The sequence below is a fragment of the Apaloderma vittatum genome, unplaced genomic scaffold, assembly GCF_000703405.1.
Source record: "Apaloderma vittatum isolate BGI_N311 unplaced genomic scaffold, ASM70340v1 scaffold2312, whole genome shotgun sequence".
NCBI classification, from domain to species: Eukaryota; Metazoa; Chordata; class Aves; order Trogoniformes; family Trogonidae; genus Apaloderma; species Apaloderma vittatum.
This window is the reverse complement of record NW_009703965.1, coordinates 166,444-179,426: the sequence shown is the minus strand read 5'-3', so window position 1 is coordinate 179,426 and position 12,983 is coordinate 166,444. Positions and strand designations below refer to the sequence as shown.

Below are 12,983 nucleotides of genomic sequence, written 5' to 3'. Positions count from 1 at the left end.
CTCCCAGTCGCTCGCAGACTGTGCAGTGCTTCCGAGTGCAGTAATTAGAGCACAGTGAAATACTGGTTAAATGCGTATGTACAGTTGGATAATGTAAAAATAAGCACAAATACACACTTAAAAAAAAATAATCTGGAAAAAAAAAATAAACTCTGCCCCCCTCCCCCCACAAACAACAATATACCAGGGGAAAAATTACCTTAGCCTTAGCTCCTGGACTTACCACAAAGCACAAGGAAAACAAAACCGGACAATGTTATAAAACCTCACGGTACTTCTAGGGAAATCTACACTTAAGTATCTAGCTCTCTACTCAGCTGGCAGAATCAGTGTTTTCCTTTCAAACACACAAAAATAGGCTTTGCTCTTCACGGATTTGGATTATGCGGGTTTTCTTTTCTTCTTTTTTTCGTGTTTTTTTTTTCCCTTTTCTTCCTCTCTGTAAAGCCTCACTTGTTATTTTTTTTCCCCCACTCGAGTCAGTTGCAGCAAGAAACTTCTGTTGGCTATTGGGTTTTCTTTTTTTCTCTCTCTTTTTTTTTTCTTTTTTTTTTTTTTTTCCTTTAAACACAGGTAAAACCTAGAATAAACCGACAGTTACAACCAAGTGACACCGAAACCAGAAGGGAGGTAGCTGGAACCCGACTCCAAGAGTCCTCTGGTGCCATCCTCCTTTCTCAGCCTGGGTGGGGACAGCGGAAGATGCAAGAAAAGCAGGAGGACACCAGCTCAGCCCATCTGCGAGAGGGTGGGGAGGGAGAGGGGTAGCAGCTGAGAAGAGTTTCCCACCCCACCATGCACCGTTCACCGCTTTCTGCTCCGGCTTTCCCTCCCGCTGGCCATGGAGACCACCCATAGCCAGGAGGCTGGCTGGTGGCCCCAGGTCAGGTGCAGCCTGGGCTCCCTATCTGTGACAGGGAAGATGTCGGCACTAACGTGACCTGGACTTGATGAGCAGCTAAATTTCATCAGCATGAGCACCCTCTCCTGTCTCCCCAAACGTCCTGCTTGATGTTGTCCTACATCACCAGTTCAGTGGGTGGAGGTGATGGGTAACGGTCCTCTCACCCCCCACCCAATGGCCACCACAGTCATGGAGGGTCTCTCCCTCCATGGTAGGTGCTGCAAGGCCATCCCGCTGGCCTTGCCCTTGGGAGGGAGCGCAGGGGACAGGAGCTGAGCAGATATCCATGCCCTGTGGCTCCCCTCCCTGCACGCCCCTGGGTGCATGGTACAGCACCTGAAATGCAGAGCGGAAAGCTTTGCCTCAACACAATCTTCTCCCAGTGGGAACAAGATGACCCCCAAAACAAAAAAAACCCCACAAACACACCCACAAAAAAAACACCCATTGGATTTAACATGACTCAGAGGAGGACTTCTGCTCTTGGTTTTGTCAGCGCCATTGGAGGAGATGGACAGTGCCAACACGGCAGTTGGAAAAAAAAATAATCAAATAGCAGCATGGAACTCCTGCCTGTGGAAAGGGAATTGGGGCATCCCTGGATTGCAGTAGTGAAGCTGAGTAGTGCCAGCAAGAGGCCATGTCTCCCTTGAGCTGAGGACTCCCACCTCGGCGGGCAGAGGCTGGCCCTGGCTGGGCGGAGGAGCTCAGCGCCTGCTGAGAGCCCCCAGCAGCAAGCAGCAGTAACGCTTACACAGACCTGTCTCTCCTGGGCAAGGTGGGAAAAAAAACAGATGGGAAGTCTCCTCCATCCTGAGCTGCGTAACTGAGGCGTTTGCAAAGTAAGCTGCCATCAGGATGAATGATGGCAGCAGGAGCTGAAGTGAGGCACCCTGGTAGGGCGAAACCCAGGTGGGGTGGAGGGGGCAGATCGTGCCAAGGTGCCTCAGGCATTGAGGACATGATGCACTGGCAGTCTGAAAGACTTTTGAGGTTGTCAGCTCTTCTGATGGGCTGGAGGGCACAGGAACAAACTGCCAACACAAAAGGGGATGACAAAGGGACTGGAAGGAAGCAATCTTTTCATAGTTATTTACTTCTATTATTAATTAGATAGCGAGGGGCAAAATGGGGAGTTTTGCCCAGGCCCAGTTTTTCCCAGTGCTCTACACTGGAGGACGTTCAGTCTAAGTCCATGGATGGAGGCCTGACCCTGCTGCTCCCCTCCCTCTCATGCACGCCCGTACCGTGTGGGCAGCTCCGCAACAGAGCTCCTCACCTTCTTACAACACTCACCTCTCCAGGTCTCTACATGTTATTTTCATCTCTGGATTATCCTAATAGAAACAACCCCAACAGTGGGTGACAAAAGCCTGGCTCCTTACACCTACAAATCTCGTTTTCCATTTCTGGTTCTCCTACTCATTTTTACATCCATCTCCATGAGCTAAATGACCCTTCCCCTTCCCCTTCTGCCTTGGTCCATTGCCTAAATGTTCAATCAAGCAGGAGTAGGAAGAAAATTCTTCCCATCCAGTCTTTACCTGGTAGATTGTACAAGTCAGGAAAGTCCCAAAGAAAAGACAGACTTAATATTTGGAAGGACGCTCTTTTGGATGTGTGTTCTTCCTAGCAGGAGCGTGAAGAAGCAGAAGACAAGCCCAAGCCACACTGGAAAGATCTCTGGGATTTCCATGGCATGGGTTGTAGCAGCAGCAGCAGCACTAGATGCATGGGGCATCTCAGTGACACAACGTGATGAACCCTGCGATGAAATGAGTCCCCAGGGGTCTGGCACAACATGTTTCCCTCTGGGCTGAAACAGGAGGATGGAGCTATACGACAGGGAAGTGTGAGGCCTGCTGCAGCTAATGCCCTTCCTTCTGGAAGATTACCAGCAGCTAAGCTCCTCGTCTATCCAAAGCATCCAACCTGCTGGCATGTCACCTTAATACTGACAAATATGGCCAAAATTCTAATACTGTCTCCTGCAGTTTTTTCCCCATTGCATGTGCCTCCTCCTTCTCTTCCCTCCTCCTGAGAAAACAGGAGCATGAAGCGGTTGTTAGATACAGACCACCATAAGAGGTGGGGTGGAGGAGATCTAGAGAACCACTTGGCTGGTTGGAGACCAGAAAGCAGATTTATTTGGCTGGCTGGTGTCCTGTTTTCTTGCCCCAATGCTGAGGAAGAGACCAGAGGGTTTGAAGGGCAGGTTGTAGGTAAGCTTTAAGGCAGACTGTTTGGTTGCACGGGGTTGTGTTTCACCCTGTCCTGACACAGTAAGGAAACTAGTTGTATGGGACATAGCAGCAGGAGTAGCAGCAGCAGACATGCTCAAATGACAAGTGCGGGCGCGAGTTACCCTCTCTGCTCCTCAGAAGCAATCATCCACTTTCCTCGATGCCAGTCCTTAGACTCCCCACTCCCGGACTGCACCACGGGTCCACCTGCCCATCTCCACACGGAAACAACTCAGCAGCCCTGCAGCTTGCAGGAAGGCTACAAGGGGACTTATTGTTGGCTTTTTGAGGGCAGGGGGAGAAGGAGGAGCTGTACAGAAAGGCCACTGCAGTCTGCTGAGCTCCCTGGCTGGAAGTAGCATTCCTGTGAGGAGCAGATGCATCCCACATCTCCAGCTGGCTGGGCGTCCGGCAAGTCACTCGCCAAGAGGCACAGCCCTGCGGAGATCCCACCCCAATCTCAGTGTCCCGAGCATGCGATACCTTGGCATTCAGCATCAGAAAAGGCTCAGCCCAGAGTCCTCCAAGAGCACAGCCTCTTCCATGACCGGTCTGAGTTGTGAGTGCTGGAGAGGGGGAAGTGTTTTTGCGTTGATCATAATCTCTCACTCTTTCTCTCTCTACTTATTTCTATAAATACGTGTATGTAAATAGTTTGTTTCTCGCCTTGAATCTAGATATGAACTGTTCAAATTAGGTGGGCATAACATGCTCTTTTGATACATGAAAGTCTTCTCGACTTGACTCTTGGTTGGTTGTTTCTCGTCATCACTATTTAAGATATAGTTAATACATAAACCCCTACTTTGAGTTCTCCTTGGACAAAAATTAAAGGCAGACTGGTTGAATTCTAAGGGTCCCTGGTGCAGAAATGCCATCCAGTTGAGCAGCTAAATGTTAAAAACGATACCAAAAGGGATGTGGTGTCTCTCCTAGCCTGCCTTGAGCAGTGTGGTCCTCCATTCCACGTCACTTGGCGTTACCCAAGACTGAAGCCACGGAGGTCTTTCTGATTGTGCTCTTGGGCGTTGGGGTCCCGGCAAGCACACTCTCCTTGTAAGTCACAGGACATAGGGAAGGGAGTAACCTGGGGAAGGAAACCAAAGAGACAAACATGTGAAGGAGGGAACACACCTACAGCACCCTGGAGAAAAAACGAGACCTCTGGATATCTTCAGAGGTGAGCTGCAGTCTTCAGATATGTTATTTTCTACAGTGATTTATTTTAGAGCTGAGCTACCTGTCTGTAAGAAAGGCTGTGAGAAGTGTCAAGAAGAACCTGTTCAACTCGTGCAGTTACTGGTCACCAGATACTCACAGTTCACGCCAGGCTGGGAAGCCACATAGTTCTCAGGCAACTGTAGGGCTTTTTGGGGTACTTACCACAACGCTTTGATCACACTACACTGCCAATCTCTCTGAAAAGTGATCCTCACCCCAAAAGCTACAAACACTAAATGACAGCAAAGTCACAAACCCCTCATCTCACACGACCAGCTCAAATGCTCACCAAACACCACTGGATCCAGCAGGGCCCAACCTCAGCCTCCCCATAGCACTCCTACCCAACCCCAGCTTGGGGATTCTGGGGAACCCTACTGCTGGGCTGTAATCTCCCCTCTGTAGGTAGTCATTTTTGCAGTAGGGCCCTGTGGCTTCGGTGCTGCTGCTGCACCTAAGCACATTTGTCCATGTAACTATGAATGTTCTTGGTTTCAATTCCTCGGGAACTGAACCAAACACTACCTAGCAGCTCAGGGAAGCTGCAGTCCAGCAGAGACTTCTCTAAATACCTGTCGTGTTTAAGGTCAAGAGATGCAGCTAACGGGCACTGAGGAACAGCAAAGGAATGCAAGTGAGAAACTGCTACGTGCATGATCTGCCATCTGTCCGTGATCTCTCCGGAGAAGCGTAGGAAGGAGCTGAAACAGTAGCCTGCAGTGCCTGGCTAGCGGAAGTTGACTTTGGCCTATTGCATCATAATATTTACACAAAGCCAAGGGGGCGGCAGTGGAACAGTGCCTCGCTTGCCCTGAAGTGAATTCCCAAGAATTTCTCCCATCTGCACAGACCGAGCAAATGACCTCATTCCCCTCCTCTGCGCTCCTTCCAAGCCAGTGCCACAGCCTGTTCGAGCGTTCCCGAGAAGGGCTGCACGCGTGCTCCGTCTGCTTCCCTTGGCCTTGCTGCCACACGTTTGCTCTTCTCTTTCACAAACACTTTTCTCCAGGCTATGAAGCCTGGGTCTGCCTGTTCCCTTACGTATCATCTACAGCACATCTAGGAATGTGGACTAAGCGTTGTGGGTGAACACATAGCTGTCATTTCCACCTAGACCTCCGATATGTGTCCCTGCATGTCCTCCCCTAGCATGCTTTTCTCCTGACGCACACAAGAACAGGACGGAGGGGTGTGGATCTTCATTTCACAACTGGAGAGCCTAAGGCAGGGACATGCTGACAGAGACATGAAATAGCCAACGCTCATCACCAAATCAGGTTTTAGAGAGCCTCCTCCCTTTGCTTTTGACTTAATTTCCAGAAGACCTGACCCTCCAGGTAGAATAGGGTGATGACTCTTCATCAATCCACAGCCTTGGTGACTTAAAATAACCAGCCAGTGAATAATCTGAATCTACAATTGTGCAAATGTGAAGGTTGCAAAGAGAGGAGATAGTCCAAAAAAGTTAAAAGCAAATTAATTCAAATAACTGGAAAATGAAGATGTTTATAAACTGCAGAAAACAATAGGAGCTCAAGGGTCGCTTGATCCAACAGAAGCCAGCCAGAACAGGACTGTCTCATATCACAGTGTTACGAATATTCTTAGATAGGAAAACAGAAAAGTCTGTAAACAATGGGGCTTGGGGAGGAGGCTGAGGAGGGATTGTTTAATGACTGAATGAAAATACTGGAAATAAAAAAAAGATACATGAAAAAAAATTACTTTTCTCTTTTCAGTGTAGAAGGAAACATTTTGGTTTAGATTATCTGCTACAGTTCAGGTTTGACCTTTCCCTCCAAGACAGACAAATAAAAAAAGAGTACTTCAGAGCAAAAGTTATGTCTTGGAATAAAAACGTATTTCACTTTGAAAATGCTCAAACAAAACATTTAAGTATGACTGGAGTTTTCCTCTATTTTTATTTTTAATCCTGAATCATTCAGTTCAATCTGGACTTGGCAACGATTTTGACTTAAAAAATTCCTCCCTGTCATACAACGAAGCTACTGGTTGGAGGCGAGACCCGGGAACCTGATTCCTTCATTTGTCTTGATCAAGCTTTTTCCTCTCCCTGGCCCGGATTCACCGTGTCTGTCTGTAACAGTCTAACAAAGGCAAGACAGGCTCACGGAGAAGGTGGATACACGTTTTGTGCTGAACACAGGACAACCACGCGCTTTGTCCCTGCAGCTGTCCATGCACAAGCGGGGCAGTGGAAGGTGTTGCAGGCACGGAGCTCCCAGCGATGTCCCCATGTCACTTGTAGGAACATCAGAGCCACGAGTGAAATCCCTGCACGACCGACTCCCAACCCACGTTCCCTTCGCCTCCTCTGTGGGTTGTCCTGAAACAGCAGCCTTAGAAAGCCAAAGCGGCCCGACTTCATTCCCTCTCCTCCCATTTCTCTTTGTCCCCTTTGCTTTCTCACAGGGCACTGTCGGCGTGTGCCCAGCACCGCAGCAACCTGAACAAAATGGGCACGTAAGAGACTAGATCACTACCACACCGCAGCACGTTCCTGGTGAGATGGAGCCACTAGAGAAGAAATGTCTTGCTGTGTGTTGTCCTGTAGAAACCCTCTGGTCTGCTAACGGGGCCATGGACAGAAGAACAGAAGCTTTCTCTCTGGGGCAGTCACGGCCCCAAGAGGAGAAGGTTTCATGGCTCGGCAGCAGTTCACAGCAGCAAGTAGCCTGAGTGTTAGAGGGTTTCTTCCTGATCAGATTAGCCTTATTCACTTTATGCCCCTTACAGAGTTGGGGGTTTTTGTTTTGTTTCTAATGCAATTTGATTTTTACAGAGCTATTGTGCAGATAGATTAATTGTTTTGTCTTACAGCAGTGAGCTCCAGAGATCAGTTTTCTATTATGTAAAAAGGCAGAGATTTCTGTGGGCAATGAGCATATCCACAGTCATACTGGACAAGACAAAATACTCCTTCTTCTTACTTAGCAGTAATACAGGGTTCCCATGTTAAAAGCCACCTACAACAAATACACATTTGAGCTCCCCAAGGACCTGATCTGCACAGATATACATGGAATCTAACCCACACACAGCATCTACCAGCACTGTCACAAGTATCCAACTCAGCAAAACCATAAAACCCCTTAGAAGAAGGAGTATCTATTGCTCTGGGCTCATACAGTAATAACGCTCTAGAGTAAAGAGCAATGAATAAAGCTGCTGGATGTGCTAGAAATAATAAATGCTGAACCTTTTTCTGAATGATAGCCCATTTAGGTGTGGAGGCCAGATATGTATACTCCAGGATTAACTGCTTCTTTTCTTTTTAAATAGGTGTTTAAAAGCCCAACTCATTAAAAGAATATACGACCTGTACTGAAGTTTCCAGATATACTCACTGTAAAGCCAGCATTAAAGAATTGGCTCTTCTTCCTGCCACCCACCAAGTCCAGTGTTTCACTATATCTATCCCCCTTGTAGAAAACTTGGCTAATATCTAGGAGGGCAAGGAGAAAGAGCTAAAAATTAAGCTTAGGGCCTGACTTGGCCATGTGATGAAGTAGTACAGGATATTGGCTCCTCATATGAACTACGGCAGGCGGAAAAAGGCACAACTGAAGAACACAGCCCTGCACGCCTACGCTCACCCCCTACACACACGCATCTCCAGAACAGAGCCACAGCATGGACTGACAGCACTCAAGGGAATGTGGGTCACACCCGAACACACGGGACCACAGACCCATCTTTCTTCAAGAGGAAAAAAAAGGCACAACCTCAAATCACCTCCGTCACACCAGGAGCGTGCGCTGCTTGACGTACCCTGCTCAGAATCCGCAGGAGCAACCGCAGCAGGTGTAGGCATACGGGCTGGGCAGGATGTCTGGGGTGTAACGCACAGGCGGTCTGAGACACCTTCACCTCGACCAACCCACCACCTCTGATGTGCAGTACATGAGCCCATATTTCCATTCCCCACCAAAATATGGGAGCCCTAAGCAGCCTCTCCCATGTAAGCGATGGGAGCTTGGACAAAACCCAAGGTCTCTCTTGGAAACAGGAGCACATTTGTCCTTGATGCCACACTCCCAGCTATGGGAACAATGATGACGATACAACAGACCAGCGCAGGACTAGGATCCCTGGTCATGAAATGAGTGAGAGGCCACAAACTCTCCCTGACACGGCACCTATCTGAAGGGGTTGGTGACATCCCCGCTGAGAAAGGCCAGTTTATGGGGAATCGGTGGGAATGTTGACAGGAGAAGTCCCAGACAGGTACAGGGAGGGATGGGAAACAGTTCTCCAAAGGGTCGCAGCTCCTCCCTCACAAGGGCTCCTCTCAGGCTGACCCGGCTGTCGTGCCTGGGGCTGGTTCACAGCAGCACCAGGGCAGGAGGATCTGGCCTGGGTTGGAGGCGAGCGGGGGGGTGGGAAGCATGGGAGGAGGACTGCAAAGTGTTGGGAAACAGCCTGTTGTTAGATTTCAGCCCTGAAGTGTTTGAGAAATCTCCCAGACAAGCCTAACTGGAAATACGAAGGCCCCGCCGCAGCCAGAGCCCCTGCGGACGAGCGCAGCGTGTCGAGATAAGCGCGGCAGCCCGTGCTGAGTGCCGCGGCCCCGCGTCTCCCGAGACCCTCGCGGCTCAAACGCCGGGGAGTATTTTGTTCCCTGACAAGGCCCTCGTGGGACAAAAATGCATCTTGTAAGGGTCTTCTCAGTGTTTTTTGGCATTTAGGTCACCAGGGCTGTGTTGAGATAACGGAGTAAGAGCGAGCCCCCTTTTAACTCTGGGCACTGGTATGCAGGTTCACACCTAGGGCACCGCTCCCCAGGGCCTGGGAAAGGCGAAGATGAAGCTCTCTGGAAACCTCCTCCCTGTGCAGCACATACAGTTTTAAAGGCTTGGGATTTTGATAACTGCCTTGCCATAAACTGGGCCTTCCCCACTGAAGCCAGGTGTACCTCAGAGAATCCCAGAATGTTTCAGGATGGAAGGGCCCTTAAGGATCACCTCGCTCCAAACCCTGTGCCACGGGCAGGGACACCTTTCACTAGACCAGGTTGCTCAAAGCCCCATCCAGCCTGGCCGAGAACACTTCCAAGGAGGTGGCACCACTCCTTGGGACAACCTGTTCCAGGGTCTCACAGAATTTCTCCCTAATACCTAATCTAAATCCACCCGCTTTCAGATGGAAATTGTTACCCCTTGTCCTATCACTACACTCCCTGATACAGAGTCCCTCCCCATCTTTCCCGTAGCCCCTGTTAAGCACTGGCAGGTGCTATAAGGTCTCCCTGGAGCCTTCTCTTCTCCGGGCTGAACAGCTCCAACTCTCTCAGCCTGTCCTCACAGGCATGGTGCTCCAGCCCCATGAGCATCTTCATGGCCTCCTCAGCATGCATTGCTGGCTCATATTCAGTTTTTCATCCACCAGCTCGGGAGCAGCCTCACCAGAACCGGGGGAAGCAGGATGGCCCAAAGCCAGCACGGGATCCCCGGGAAAGCCCTGCCTGCACCAGTCCCCGCATCCCCGCCTGCCTGCTGAGCCGAGCGAGGGAGCCCGTTTGCCAAACCACATGGAGCTCAGTTGCTCAGCAATCAGCTGCACTTCCTACCCTCGTGCTACTGATTGTGCAAACATGAATGTAATTACTCTAAATAATCACCAAAGATTTAATAGGAGCCAGACCACCCAGAGGCCAAATAGCTGTCGGTGGAGCAGGGAAGGTTTGTTCGCTGCTTTTTGTAACGCTTGCTAATGAAGTGAGGTCGGATAGCAAAGCAAACACCCTCCACTAGCACGTCCCCTGGGAGAACCGTATGTTGTGGGAAGCCCCATGTCCCTTGAAGCCAAGAACGTTCTCTCAGGATAGGCAACATGTGCCACTACCATCACTGCTTTTAATTTATCGCCGCCTGGAAAGCCTCCCTGAACGATGAGGAAACCAAGCTCTGAGCCCCAAAATAAGCTCCCATCCCAACCAGCCATGACTGAAAATGCTCCCCACATGGCAAACAGCTAGCCACCGAGGCTGCCATCAGAGGCTCATGGGTGAGTCCACCCCCACGCCTGGGTGAACCAGCGTACTTGGAGCACGCAGCAGCGCTCAACTGCTTCCAGAGCCATGAAGCAACACCTGGCATCGTACCCTTCCTTCCTCTGTGCTCACCCACCAGTCACTCTATCTCACCAGCTGACGAACACACCCAGCTGGGGACGTTCAGGTTGCCGGGAGCAGCATCGCGGCAGAAATATCCATTCTTCTGGATAAGCAGTTTCCTCAGCCGGGGTGGTCACTTAGGCTCATTGTGCAAACTGCCTCAAAACCATGTTCTCCCGATGGAGCAAGACCTGAGGTTCCCCAAGACAGGTCTGTGTTGCAGTTAGAGACCTAAGAGAAGGCACTTATTTCTCCAAAATACCAATAAGTGGTTTTTTCTGTTGACTTAGGGGGGAGGAGTGCAGCAGACCTCCCTTTCTGGAGAGACAGGGACAGTCTTTGGAAATCCCTGCTGGAGCCAGCAGCAGCCCCTCGGTTCAAAGCTCCTTTCTTCAGGCCTTGAATTCTCAGCCATAAAGTCTCTGAAGAGGTTTTGATAACTTGGCTATCTTTTAGATAAGCAAAGCTTTGGATGAATCCCACCCGGTCCTCTATCTACCGCAAGTCCTCATTTGTTTTCGGCTGAGGCACTTGCTGGTTTTCCTCTCCAAGGTGTTAGACAGAAATGTCAAGAGGCTGAGGGGGAGGGACAATTTTTCTTTTTCTTTTCCAAGTGCTGTGGGGCAAAGCAGTTGAGGGAAAACCTGAGTGATAACTGAGTGAGACAGGTTTTTCTCACGGGAGCTGTAGGTTTACCCCTTATGTGACTAAAAGGAAAGACAGATGAAGGTTTGCCCTTTCAAATGGCCTAAGCTGGGGGAATTTTAAACTAGTAAATTCCGTGGACTTAAATCTGCAGAGACTGGACTGCAGGACCTTCAATTAAGCAAATCTGCGACCTGAACAAAGTACACTGGAACGAAGTACATAAGCAGAGCCCAAAGAGAGGCATTTCTGATTTTTGCGAGGCCTTTCTAGACAGCTTTGTCCATGGAAAACTTATGAAACAGAAGAAGAGGAAAGAAGTGAAGGAGAACAGAGACCAGAGAGAAGATTTCCTGAACAAAATCAGAAAGAAACAGCCATAGTCTCTCTCCCTGCAACGCTGAACATCCCAGGAGTTCCTCGCAGGTGGCCGCCAGCCCAGAGACAGCCAGTTATGCCCATGTTATTTATTTTTCTTACTTTAGCAGTGTCACGTATTTAATGCCTTAAGAAATAGTGTCTTCTTTTATCAGTGGCAGGATACAAAGCGAGAAGCAGCTTCCTAGAGCAGCCAGGCAGAAGGGAGCTGGCAACCTGTGCTGGGTCAGGAGGGTAGGAAGATTAAAAGGAGATGGGATTTTGCTTTGTCCTTCACGGAAGAGTTTATCCCCTCCAGATACACAACAGAAGCTTTCTCTCCCTTGGAGGTTGGCCGGCAATGGCCTTCCTGGCTCTTGGAGCTGCTCCTGGGTCAGGAGCAGGGCAAGCTGTGAGCAGCAGCAGCCCTGGCCCCTGGCCCGAGGGCAAACCCTGCCGCCGGCCCCCCGCTCCCCCCACCCCGGGGCTGCGCGTCCCTGCTTCCTTGGGTGGCACTTGTTCCTGTGCCGGCCCTGGCTTCTTGCCCACTGCAAGGGGGACGCTGAGCAATTAGCGCACAACAAATAATTAAGCTGATGAATGTCTCTTTTTTCCCGCTTGCTGACTGCGTTTGCTTCGAATTTATGCCCAGAATATGACTGAATTTATTCGTTGCCGTCTGTAGCATTCAAAGGAGGGCTTTAATGGTTTCTTTTAAGCTCTCAAGCCTGACTGTGAATAGTGCAGGGCAAATACTCATTATTTCCTATCTAGGCAGCGGTGCTGATTAGTCGGCGGTCGGTCAGATAAGTCACACTGCCTCGTTCCCCTCTTGCTGCAGAAATGCACAAGGTCATTTGCTGCTAATGCTCACATGCACAGGGAAAACATGGCCTAAGTGAATGCTCTTGTGCATTTTCTGGGCAACAAAATAGGAGCATGCAGAATCTCGCATTAAGTAAAAGGGCTCAGAATTAAAGCGAATATGGGTCGAATCGTGTTGTTTTCACGCAGCCTGGTTCACAGCACTGTGTGTAGCTCAGAGTGTGTTTGGGAGGGCAGTAGGACTGCAGCGAAACTTAAGTCTTGACAGTTTGCGGACATTAAAGATCCGAAGCCAGCTCCTACTTGACTGTTAACTCCTGAATCTTCACACGATGCAATGTTAATCTTCCTAAAATCTTTCCGAAAATAATGTGCGGAGTTGCTATGTTCTGTTAAATGCGAACCATGTGTCACCTCAGCAATGGTTGCAATGGTGAAGAGATGATAAATCTAAAGCTTGTAAAATGTCCTGTGACGTTTTGGAAGAAAAACAGGTGTTGCATAAATGTTAGACATTTATGGGTAAACTTGCAGGGGCTTTAAAAGACTGACACATCTGCCACATAGTATGTAACCCAGAAAGAAAAAGAGCAAAACAGCCTCTTTCATGTGTCTCGCTCTTTCTACAACCGTATGAAAATACATCCTCATC

General features: G+C 49.5%; 1 protein-coding gene across 1 annotated transcript in view; it reads right to left on the bottom strand.

Moving 5' to 3' along the window:
- Positions 1-4,126: 4,126 nt before the first annotated feature.
- Positions 4,127-12,983, bottom strand: part of PAPPA (pregnancy-associated plasma protein A, pappalysin 1) — a gene marked incomplete at its 5' end in the record, with an annotated part of 150,187 nt that continues 141,330 nt past the window's right edge. The window contains one exon of the mRNA XM_009864832.1: positions 4,127-4,234. Coding sequence (XP_009863134.1) covers positions 4,127-4,234 — 108 coding nt within the window. The remainder of the gene's footprint in view (positions 4,235-12,983) is intronic.